The sequence below is a fragment of the Sinocyclocheilus rhinocerous genome, unplaced genomic scaffold (genome assembly GCF_001515625.1).
Source record: "Sinocyclocheilus rhinocerous isolate Xijiao unplaced genomic scaffold, SAMN03320098_v1.1 scaffold2161, whole genome shotgun sequence".
Classification (NCBI taxonomy): domain Eukaryota; kingdom Metazoa; phylum Chordata; class Actinopteri; order Cypriniformes; family Cyprinidae; genus Sinocyclocheilus; species Sinocyclocheilus rhinocerous.
In genome coordinates this window covers 53,252-65,215 of record NW_015648277.1, presented here as the reverse complement: position 1 = coordinate 65,215, position 11,964 = coordinate 53,252, and the positions used below count along the sequence as shown (strand labels likewise).

The 11,964-nt window shown below is 37.8% G+C and overlaps 3 protein-coding genes across 4 annotated transcripts in view; 2 read left to right on the top strand and 1 right to left on the bottom strand.

Moving 5' to 3' along the window:
- Nucleotides 1-302: 302 nt before the first annotated feature.
- man1b1b (mannosidase, alpha, class 1B, member 1b) lies at nt 303-7,590 on the top strand. Of its 2 annotated transcripts, none has more exons than XM_016514279.1 (14): nt 303-611; nt 1,546-1,692; nt 1,815-1,923; nt 2,304-2,401; nt 2,544-2,692; nt 2,834-2,925; nt 3,103-3,282; nt 3,738-3,886; nt 3,983-4,171; nt 4,277-4,467; nt 4,650-4,770; nt 4,866-5,060; nt 5,153-5,284; nt 6,642-7,590. In XM_016514279.1, exons 2-14 carry the CDS (start codon nt 1,594-1,596, stop codon nt 6,846-6,848), a joined length of 1,911 nt encoding a protein of 636 aa, XP_016369765.1. In that variant the 5' UTR covers nt 303-611; nt 1,546-1,593; the 3' UTR covers nt 6,849-7,590. The 2 variants fall into 2 exon arrangements, with proteins under 2 accessions (XP_016369765.1, XP_016369764.1); XM_016514278.1 differs by having other exon boundaries at nt 1,367-1,692.
- Nucleotides 7,591-7,701: 111 nt separating this feature from the next.
- LOC107709692 (dipeptidyl peptidase 2-like) overlaps nt 7,702-11,964 on the bottom strand; it is a 9,019-nt gene continuing 4,756 nt past the window's right edge. Inside the window, exons 5-13 of the mRNA XM_016514277.1 lie at nt 11,631-11,766; nt 11,422-11,503; nt 11,148-11,314; nt 10,805-10,865; nt 10,577-10,695; nt 9,709-9,865; nt 9,474-9,538; nt 9,163-9,233; nt 7,702-9,053 (exon numbers count right to left, since the gene is read on the bottom strand). Of these exons, the coding sequence (XP_016369763.1) occupies nt 8,951-9,053; nt 9,163-9,233; nt 9,474-9,538; nt 9,709-9,865; nt 10,577-10,695; nt 10,805-10,865; nt 11,148-11,314; nt 11,422-11,503; nt 11,631-11,766 (961 nt within the window). The 3' untranslated portion in view covers nt 7,702-8,950. The remainder of the gene's footprint in view (nt 9,054-9,162; nt 9,234-9,473; nt 9,539-9,708; nt 9,866-10,576; nt 10,696-10,804; nt 10,866-11,147; nt 11,315-11,421; nt 11,504-11,630; nt 11,767-11,964) is intronic.
- Nucleotides 9,475-11,964, top strand: part of LOC107709691 (NADPH oxidase activator 1-like) — a 17,599-nt gene continuing 15,109 nt past the window's right edge. The window contains exon 1 of the mRNA XM_016514274.1: nt 9,475-9,648. Coding sequence (XP_016369760.1) covers nt 9,514-9,648 — 135 coding nt within the window. The 5' untranslated portion in view covers nt 9,475-9,513. The remainder of the gene's footprint in view (nt 9,649-11,964) is intronic.

Sequence of the window (11,964 nt, the reverse complement as noted above, 5' to 3'; positions counted from 1 at the left end):
TCACTTTTGATCAACTGATCAATTTAATCCATTTTTGCAGTATAAAAGTATTAATTTATTTTTATTTTTTTTACAAAAGAAATCTAATATTTAAAATGGCTAAGCGCGTTTTTGTCAACCACGGTCTTTTATTATACTCCAATTATAATTTCAGTGCAGAACTGTGTAGTATAAACCTGTAGGCTTGTGCGGTGAATAACAGATGGACCAAACAATGAGTTTTTAGGTTTCTCTTTCTGATTGGTCCCAGTTTGTGGCGTGCCTGGCGCCCTCTGGAGGATTATTTGGAAAAGCCACAAGTTGCTGCTAGTGTACTGTACAACAACAGCTGGCTTGTCTTCGTCTCCAGGAAATCACTTGAAACCTGTTCCGAAAAAAAATGGCTGCAATATGCTACATTTAAACCTTTAGGATTTTCAGACGCGTCGCTTGGAAAGTCGCATGGTGTTCGGCACAGTTGAAGAGTCGAATGGGATTTTTGTGAGTGTGAGTGATCGCTGGTGAGCTCTAGGCCCTTCAGTGATGCCTCGGACCGTCGTGAGATCCTGAGCCGATCAGAGCTCCGCTTCACACAGCTGGACGCTCGATGTAACGTTACTCCAGGAAGAGAGGTGAATGACTTATTGATGTCCGCTTAATCCTGCGTGAACTTTAACGTCAGAGAAAAGTAACCCAGTGTGAGTTTTATTATTTACTAAATGGAGAAACTGGTCGGTTTTTGTACTAAATAAAATGTAAATAGTTTTAAGGGTTCTTTAATAATGTAAATAAATCAGTTGCAGTCAATCTTTTAGTCAGTGAGAAAGCGTTGTCTGACAGTTGACACTTGGTCGATCGGGTTGGCAACCGAGAACTGAATAGAAACAATTATTCGTTTATTTAATTTTACAATATACCGAAGCCAAATTATTTTCTTCATATTCGTTTTCTCTGCCGCTGTGGAGGGACACCATACTAAAATACTCAGACTTTGTTTTCTGAGCTAATTATTCGCGTGCTGAAGTGGGAACGCATGACTCTTATGAATCGGTTCTTTTAAATGAATCAACAGTCGAAGTGGTTGTGGAATAAATAATGAATCGTTCAACGATTTAAATGTTATTCTTGTTTGTTTAGGATTTTTTTTTATCATGATATATAGTTAGATAATTGGATTGGTTAGACGATAACTTATCTCTTTTGATGTCAATTATTAACAGGGTCTCATCAGTTGACGAGCTGCAGCTTTAGACTTAATCTGTGAAATAAACTTTTAAAATGTATTTTTATGTTAGTCAAAATACATCATCATTTCTTTATGCCGTCGACGCCTTTAAACTGCAAATTGAAAACATAAAAAAACGTTTCTCTGTGTCTGTGTTGTCAGTACTGTATGTGCCAGCCAGCTGCCCACGCAGCTACTGTCAGGACTGACGGTGTCTTAACGCCTAGTGAACTGCCTAACTAGACAGCACTTTTCAACATCATAGTCAACCCAGAAATGTTGTACAGGTAGGCAGCTCTGTAGGTTTTTAGACAAAGTTTGTTCTCTCTCTGTGTACACAGAAACCTGGCCACTGAGTTTATAAACAGTCTGGAGAGAGACAGTGAATCATGCTGCCTCCATCAAGAAGGGATTTTGTATCTCTGACTCTCAGCGAAAGTGGCAGCTACACCAACAGCAAGCAGTGGCGCCGGCAGTCCTGCTGGAGGGTGAGTTAATTTGTTAACTTTGTGGTTTTATCCAGTAGTTTCGAGGCCCATCTGTAGGGTAATCTGATTGTTTTGCCCAATAATTGATTACAAAAATGTGATAATCTTGACTTTGTCTCCAGAAATGGAAACAGCTGTCCAGATTGCAGCGCAGCTTGATCCTGTTTACACTCATGCTGTTGTTGGTTTGTGGAATTGCCACATCTCCCACTCTCATAGGGCACTGGAGAGGTGAGATGCTACAAAAAAACAATTGAAAATGAGCTTCCAAATTGTCTTGTTGAAAAATAAAAATTAGAGTAATGCATAAAAAATGATAATATGGCCCCTTTAAAGTTGGGATGTAACGGAAGTAGAATAGAGCTTTTCTGATGCACATCCAATTGAAACAGTTGTTGGTTAGAATGAAGCAGATCTGAATGTGAGCTTTCAGGTATTTGAAATAAAGGCAGAGAGAAGTATGTTGTTTCACCCAAAAATACAGTTATAAAAATAGATTTTGATAAAAAATTACAAGGTCAAAAAAAAAAAAATTCAGATCAGTAACATGTTTACAAAACAGACTCATGCCTTCAGACTCATTATACCTTCTCTGTGTTTATGTTTCTCAGATGGTGTGGTAGGGGAGAACGGGTACGATGGAAAACAGCCATTTGTTGTCAACCTGAAAAATGAGTACAAGTCCATTCTTCCTGATCCGCCCTCTGAGGTTAGCCTGACCTATTTGTTTCTTGCTTTCTTTTTGGATGGCCTCTTTTTATGAGTAACCTGATAACTCAAGGTTACAGGCTGTGCTTTTTGCTGCTATTTGAGGTTCGTGGCAGTAACGTATGTTTTCTTCTGAAAAACAGAAAAAGGACTACCGTAGACGTGGACCTCCTGTCTTGCAGAACCGTTTGCAAACCAAAACAAATGTTTCGGGTCTGTTGGGAGTAGAAAATCAGGGACTGGACCTGAAGAATGAAAATAAAGGATCTGAAGGAGGAAAGCCAATCATTAGGTTTGATGTTTAATGTCAACTGTAGTGAAATACCTTATAAATACAAATGTGCATTTTGTGTGATGATGAGCTTGGCTAGTATAGAGGACTTCATAATCTTATGGTTTGTTTATTATTATTATTTATTTCTCACGTGTGTAGTTGGCGTGGAGCTGTGATAGAAGAAGAACAGGCATCTGATACTGACACCAAAGACACAGACATCCAAGACGACCCAGCTTCATTAGCACATGGTTTGTTATTTTGTCAGCTACACTCCTTTGATATTGAACAGGAAAAGAGCCAGTTGCTCAGTCTATTAATACTTTCTAAATATAAACCCATTTTATGCTGCTGATCTGCCAAATTCATTTGTTTCTTTTTATGGATTGCACTGAAGCAGATGTTTCCTGTGTTTCTGTTTCTTTTAGCTGAGAGCAGGCTGGAGGCTGTGAGGGAAGCTTTTAGACATGCCTGGAAGGGTTACAAGAACTTTGCTTGGGGTCACGATGAGCTAAAACCAATCTCTAATTCATATGGAGAGTGGTTTGGACTTGGGCTGACCCTAATTGATGCTCTGGACACCATGTGGATCTTGGGTCTCAAAGAGGGTAATTTAGTTAGCTAGAGAACATACATTACAGAGTCCAACACAGACCAAGATTTTTATTTTTTTTTCTTGTGGGAAAAAAAATCCAGTCCAAGCCACAAGAAATTATATAACTTTTCATTGTACTCTTCCAAATTTATTAAATTTTTTAGAAAAAGTGTAATATATATAGTTGATATATTTGTCCATTGGTGGACAAAACAGATCAGCCCTAAACTCACAGCCTTGGTTGAACCCACCTTACTATGTCAGGCTGGTTGAGATGTTCAAAGAAACAAAGCAATTCTAGAAGCACAGAACCACCATTTTCACACTTTTCTGGGAAGATGACTTAATAATAGTGATATGTCTTCATGTTAAGAAAAAAATGAAAAATTATCTGCCATTTTTGTTGTTTACTGAGCTGTTTATGGTGTGTAATCTGGTTTACTTGATTTACATAAATCTTGCTGACAGAGTTTGCAGAGGCCAGGGAGTGGGTGGCCAGAGAGCTCTCCTTCAATAAGAACGTGGATGTTAATCTGTTCGAGAGCACCATTCGTATACTGGGTGGCCTTCTGAGTACTTACCATCTGACCGGAGACTCCATGTTCCTGGAGAAAGCTGTGAGTAAGAAGGACATGCTGATGAAAGGGCTGGAGGCTTCAAAGTTTTTCTTTATCCTGTTACTATGTTCTGGTGATCACATGACTGATTTTCAGAAAGATATTGGCTCCAGACTGATGCCTGCCTTCAACACTGCCTCAAAAATCCCCTATTCGGATGTGAATATTGGGAAGGGGACGGCTCATCCTCCGCAGTGGACTTCAGACAGTACCGTAGCTGAGGTCACTAGCATTCAGCTAGAATTCAGAGAGCTCAGTCGACTTACCGGAGACCCCAAATACAAGGTCAAGACAACGGACAGTCTTTCTCAGTTAAGACCCGAACACTCATTTAAGCAATTCTGTTCTCATAGGAACAGGTGGTTACTTTTCTTCCGTTTCTTTCTGTAGCTGGCTGTAATGGAGGTGATGAAGCAGGTGCACAAATTGGATGGAAAGCAAGATGGGTTAGTGCCGATGTTTATCAATACCCACAACGGGCTGTTCACCCATCAGGGCATTTACACACTGGGTGCCAGGGCTGACAGCTACTACGAGTACCTGCTGAAGCAGTGGATACAAGGAGGCAAGACCGAGAACGAGTGAGTAGAGTCTCTATATGTTTGACCTTCAAACAGTTAATACCAAAATTTTAGCTGTGGTTTGATGACATCCTTTAGTGCTAATATTAAATAAAAAATGGGTGACTGTTAAAATTCAACTAAATATATGTATATACAGGTTCAGGTTCAAAGATTTATGTGCTCCCATTTTTTTTTTTCAGATTGCTGGATGACTACCTGCTGGCTGTGGAAGGCGTGAAGAAGAACCTCCTGAAGAAGTCTACTCCTTCCGATCTTACATTTGTAGGAGAGCTGTCCCATGGCCACTTCAGTCCCAAAATGGTATGCTTGTTCTCAAAGAAAAACAAGCCCTCAGGCCCAGCAGAATCAAATAGCTCACATAGCCCCTTTTTTTCCACCTTTCTTGTTACTTTCAGGACCACTTGGTTTGTTTCCTGCCTGGCACACTTGCGCTGGGGGCACATTATGGCCTTCCTACGGATCACATGGAGCTGGCAAAACAGCTGATGGAGACTTGCTACCAGATGTACGCCCAGATGGAGACAGGTCTGAGCCCGGAGATAGCTCATTTCAACATGCATGAGGGCAGCACACAGGATGTAGATGTAAAGGTGAGCTCAGGAAGAGCTTTCAGTTGGCAGCTGTGAAATAGGCGTTTGTTTGTGAAATGAAATCGCCTTTGTGATCTCATAATGTCCTACAGATTGCAGACCGACACAACCTTCTGCGGCCAGAGACTGTAGAGAGCCTCTTCTACATGTACAGATTCACTGAGGATAAGAAGTACCAGCAGTGGGGCTGGGAGATCCTACAGAACTTCAATAAGTACACAAGGGTATGTGAGAGAGTGATGAAACTCTTCCACTGTCACCTTGAAATTTTTAGAACATGCAAAACTGTGGAAGGTACATGTTGTGCACTGTGTCCAAATTTACATGTTTTCCATTCTAAATGGTATGTGAGATTCAAATGAGTGCATTGCCAATCATAGTGTCTTGAAAATAGTTTTCAGATGGTGTACTGTTTCTGGTGTATTTTTGAAGTTTGTGCTTTTGCATGATTTTCAGATAATGTTGTCAACAGTCCCATTGCTCAACAGTTTAATTATTTATACTACTGTTCAAAAGTTTTGAGATCAGTACGTTTTTTTTAAATTAATTAAAAATTTTAATTGAATTACATTTGATTTAATTAATACTTTTATTTTAGCAAAAATTCATGAAATTAATCAAAAGTATTAGTAAATACATTTCTAATGTTACAAAAGGTATTTCAAATACATACTGTTCTTTTTAACTTTTTTTATTGATAATAAAATCTTGAAACAAATGTATCTTGGTTTTCAAAAAAATATTAAACAGCTCAATTGTTTTTAACATTGAAACTAAGTAATATTTCTTAAGCACAAATCGGCATAATAGAATGATTTCTGAAGGATCATGTGACACTGAAGACTGGAGTAATGTCTGCGGAAAATTCAGTGTTGCATCACAGGAATAAGTTACATTATAAAACAAAATTTTAAAAAAATGCTATTTTAAATGATAAGAAAATGCCAAAATATTACTGTTTTTACTGTACTTTTGATCAAATAAATGTAGCCTTGGTGAGCATAAGAAACCTCTGTCAAAAACATTTTTAAAAATCTTACCAATTTTTCTTTTTTTCCGGCATGAAACTTTCTTTTAAATTAATAAAATATTAAAAGGACATGGAAAAGTTTAATTCAGCAAATTTTTGTCTAGTTGTGCTCAGTTGTAAAGTGTTTCTTTCACTAAAACTCTTTGTGAATGTGATCTCTAAAGTTAAAAGTAAAGTGAAGTAAAAATCCTTATCCATTCATCATTGGTCAGAAAATGTGGAATTGAATGCAGGCATATTGTAAGAAAAATGTGAGCCTCAAGACTGTGTGATTGTTTTTCATTCTGGCCCAAAGCCAAACGTTGGTGCTTTGTCAGAACGAGACTCATGATATCATTGACTCACATCTGATTTTCATGTGTCAGATACGTTGCTACATGACTTCTCATATTTCTTGGTTTATTCGAACATTGCCTCGCTCCATTTCCAAATGTACTTGCACTTTCTCTGCTGTTCTGAACTTCACATTTAGCCTTCAGTTCATATCAACAGTTTACAAGAATGTTACCAAACAACCTTCAGTACAGACTCATGTGTTCAACTCCCCACAGGTTCCCACCGGAGGTTATACGTCCATAAACAATGTCCGTGACCCAGCCAATCCCAACCCTCGAGACAAGATGGAGAGCTTCTTCCTGGGTGAGACACTCAAATACTTCTACCTGCTGTTTTCTAATGACCCCAACCTTATCAGCTTAGACAAGTACATCTTCAACACTGAGGCCCATCCTCTGCCCATATGGCCACAAGCAGAGTGAAGGACCCACAAGCACACGTGCATAACCAAACACACCACTCTCAGGGCCATGAACACATTTGATATCCAAACTGCCATCTTTTTCTACACTAGGAACTCTTTGTAATTGAAAGTCACTAACTGGTAAAACAAAATTAAAACAGCCATGACAGAAACTGTTTGTAGATGTGTAGTTTCTGATTGTACTAGTAATCTGTATGTTTCTATTAATAGAGTTTCTTCATTTTTTTTACTCTATTGTTATGCTGTCGATCAGCTAGGCTGCTGAATTAGCCCATTGAATCAGTATGCGCAGTCTCTCAGCCCAAGCACATGGACAAAAATTGTTCATACTGTGAAACCTTATGGGGACTGCAAGCACTTTAATGGTGTGTTTTGAGGTTTTAGTGTGTGTGTTTTCTTATAATGAAAGAATTCTGTTGTTTCTGTTGTGGGGATTTAGGGAGTCTTTCACCGTCATCTGATGGTCTATTTAGCTTTGTAAAAAAAAAATTTCTTTACATTATAAGTTTTATTATGCGAACATTTGAAACATTCGGTATAGTTATCAGGCAGCATTGTATGAATTTTACCTTATCTCGTGTTCAAGCACATGCAAGGGGAAATGTTTGTGTTTTTATTATTTCAAATATTTCTTTTATTTTGAGTTTAAAACCCCAACCTTGCTGTGAGGGATTTGTAAAATTTAATTCCTGTGAATAGGAGAAATGTACTTTTTTTTTTGTTGTTGATCTTGGTGTTAGTTAGAGGGTTTATTTTATATATATATATATATATATATATATAAAAATGTGTTCTTTTGACGTTAAAACTCACTAGCAGGTGGACCATTATTATTTAGTTGCTGATTTTTATTTTCAATTTGGTCCCACTTGTTGTGATTGCAGTCAGAATTATGTATTTTAATAGAGCGTTAAATCAAGCACAATGTTTTTAAGGGTTTATATTATGGCAGTTTTCACTCTTTCAGGGGACCTACATCAGATGTGATTGTGTCAGTAGTAATTTTATGTGTGTATGAAGAACTTCATGGTATTGGTAGATTATTTTGTAAAATATGAAAAACTGGATTTTGTTTTCTTGGGGTGGTTTTCTTAGAAGAATCTTCAAATTTCCACATGTTTTCTTACAGGAAGAGAAGTTGAGTGTTTGCTATTCATTTTTCGCTACTTATTACAGATCAGTTTGTGGGCCTGAGCTTAAATAGAATAGAATGTAAAAAAAAAAAAGTAAACTTTTTTGACCATTAGTGAATATTCCTGCTGTTTACACAGATTACAGATGTACTATGTGCATTGTATTTGAAAAGCTTGGTTGAACATTACATCTCACTGTGCAGAATCTTACATTAATATCCTGTTCTTTTTGGTAGTATGTACATTAAAACCACTGTAGATGTTCATCAAGGGCTGAGCATTAACCGGTTTCTCGTTGTCGTGGTGTAGTGAGGTGTCCTGTTCCACGTGTGCCTTTACATACAGAGCAATGACAAATGTTGTCTATTTTCAATCCAGAGAATCAAGTTTTTAAGAGAATTCAATCTGTTTTAAACATCTCAGTCCTGTTGTGAAGCGATCTACAATTTGTTTTATGTGAATAAATACTTTTGTATTGATTATTTATAATACAGTGTGGAAGTGTTAAATTAACTTGCTATCTGTATTCTATTTCTGGGTATTTTATTTTCTCTCGTTGTGTGAGAAACTGAAGACAGCTAGACTCAATTGAGCTTGTGTATCTCAGATTTCAAACGAAGGGCTTTTCATGCCTCGCTCTTAATTGTTTGTGCAAATGTCTCAGAATATTAGATGCCTCATGCATATTGACAAATCAACATCATTTTGAATCATTCATACACCAAAGACATGAACTTCAAAAAATATTGTAAAACAGGAGTGATGAGACAAGTAATACGTGGTACAGCTGTACATATTCCTTGTAATGAAACATAAGAGTGAGTTTGTACATTTTGATTTTTTTTCTTTTTATTGATATATTTCTTGAATGTACCTTTTTAATGTCCATTTCTGTGAGAAATAAATGGATTTAATCAATATTTTACAAGTTTACAATGTTAATAATAAATTGTACATAAAAATGAACTCATGATGACGACTCCATTGCTGCCTTCACCCATTGAGAAATAATTTCAGACTCCTTCTTCCGAGCCACAATCACAGACTCAGGATCGTTAGGATTGGACTCCCTGAGGGGGGGAAACAAAACAAACAGAAGAATGATCAGATGACAGCCAAATATGCATTTTATTGTCTTCATTTCTCTCAAAGTTATACATAAGTTCTGAAAATTTGCACCTTAAATCCAGATGATGAGCTCCCTCTGGTATGTTGATTGCAATCAGTGATGGACTGAGTGACTTCCTGATCTACAGGTGAAAATAATTCCATCGTTTCACAGAGAAGCACAACAAAACACTTTTTCGCAAACCTCAACAGCAACCAATAACAAGGGAATTACTAAAGTGAATTATTCAGATCATCATATTTAGTGAGGGGTCTTTGCAACTTCAGGGATCTTATCTATGCACAATCAGCTTGTAACACTCCAAAGAGAAAGGAAAACTTGAAATCGCATCATATGACCCCTTTAAGTAAAACTGTCTTACCCCTCCATCAGCCCAAGGATCAAGATCACCATTGGAAAATATGATATTGCTTGCGGTGGAGAGATCTAGAAGAGAACATTCAAATGGATGCAACACTGAGCTCCCATTTCATTGCGAACATCCAATGAATATTAAAAGGACCAAAGACAAGCAGAACCTGATGTATAATCATGAGTTAAAACCTTTCCCTTTTTTAAAAAAAAAAGAAAGGCACTCTTTGGTAGTTACAGCTTACCGTCGCCCCAGTACTGGGTCTTCAGCCACCCTGGACGCGGCACCACCCCCCATCTCTTTGAGCAATACTGTTCTCTCTGCTGCTCGGTGAATGTCATAGGCGGGAACATGTCTGTCACATTGTTACTCTCGTAGCACATCTCGATCTCAGTGCAGGCCTAAAAAACAAATACATTTTTTATATACAATTACAAGTGAAAGAAAAGTCTATTCATACTATAATGACCCTAATACATCGGATTAAACTTTAAAACAAATTTCTTTACAGAAGTAATTTAATATGAATTTCTAAAAATCATAGTGTCAAGTATTTGGACTGAAGAACTTTGGAACCTGGAGACGATTTAGAATTTCTGGTTGTCAATGGTCTTTTTGGAATGGGTTTTTGGTTAATTGCCAGAGATAATGTTAACTGAAGAGTATCATAGTAAAGCTTTTACATGTCTTGGAAAAGGTGGTTGCTAACAATTAGCTAAGAGGTTTTCAGGAACATTATATATCATCACATGCTCTTGCAATCTATTCCAATTGGAATCATATTGCGACCATGTTGTTTGTTTATAGCCTACCTACGTTTAACTTTTTACTCGTGATGATTGTATTTAGGCTTCAAAATTCATAAATGTTCAATTTAAAGTTTATCTTGATGAACAATTTGTGTAAGAATCAAACATTTGTTGGGAGATTTTTTTCTGCAATAATCCAAAAGCCAATTGAAAAATCATATTGGAACCAGGGCGACGCAAACTTCTGTTGGCCTACAAAATGACGTCATCTCTGCAGCACTGTAGTCTCCAAATAAATCCGTTTTACTGAAGACTTGTGTTAAAATCTAATATTCGGGGTTTAGAGAGAAGTAATCAAGGTACCTGGTAATCCCATGCATAGCTGTCAAAGCCAAGGCCACAGCCGGTGGGGTCGGCACACTCCACATAGAGACTGTAGAGGTCATAACATGTGAGCTGGCCAGTGGAATTATACACAATGCCTGTGGGGCGGCACAAAATGAATGCAGAAGCCTTTTGAGCCTGGCCAGTACCAGAGGGATTTAAAAAAGAAACAGAAAATGAAATCTGTGCAAAGATGCTCTCATTTACCGACAGTATCTCGGAGTGCCGACATGAGATCAGTGCCATTCAGCATGGTTTCACACGCCACCTGTAAAAGTAAAAAGCATTGCGATTTATCTTTAAGACACACAATCACACCGGTTCAGTTCCAACTGCAGGAACTGCACTGCTAAGCCATTTTAAATGGAACCAGATGGGCTGGAATGGATTCATTTGCTATATGCATCAGGAAAACATTTGATTAACACCATTAGGTTTTGCATTATGCACTGCAGTATTTCAGTGGCAAGCTTTTATTTTTTTTATGCTATCCCCTTTCCATTTGGTGATGAGGTTGGCTGAATATTCATGCTAGTGACAAGTCCAATACCTTCACAGGGAAGGCTGGCATGCTGCCCATGAAATGAGTGCTGTAGGGATAATCCAACATGGCCATCATGGTGAAGGCGTTACGTAAGAGTCCAATCAGCTGATGAATGTCCTTTGGGGTGGACGGAGTTTTACACAGGGAGAAGGCAGACTGGATGCGTCTGTAGTCTATGAAGTATAAATGGGAAAACATGGAGAATGAAATCTATTTTTAAGAACAAAAGCATGCACAGACTGAACACGGTTATCCATTCTGAGTGAATGGCAATGGATACCTTTCTGTTGTGCCAAAGTGTTGAGCTTCTGGAAAGCTCCTTGCACTGCATCTCTGCAGGCAGGCTTAAACTTCTCAAAATCCTGAATAAGCAAACAGAACACATCAATATTATGCTAATACAAAATCATAAGCACTTTTATGTACAAAAAGTATTACATTTTAAAGGCATGCTTTAAAACAAAAGAAAGGGATTAAATATGAACATACAGCGGTAACATCCTGGAAAAACTGTCTAGAGTCTGTAAGACCTGCGGTGGACAGGATGGGAGCACTAGCGGCTAACGCCCCAGTCACAATATTCGGGTACCTTATTCTCATGTAAACGCTTAGCATTCCTCCATAGCTGAAAAAACAGACATAACATACACTACCGGTTACAACATGTTTAGAATAATGATTTTACATACAGTAGTCAACATTTGAAGTGGATCAAAACCTTTCATCTAAGTTGTCCTAAAACCTAAAATCATAATGCGTTCTTGTCTTAGGACAACTTTGATGAACTTTTTTGATCCACTTCAAATGTTGACTACTATATATA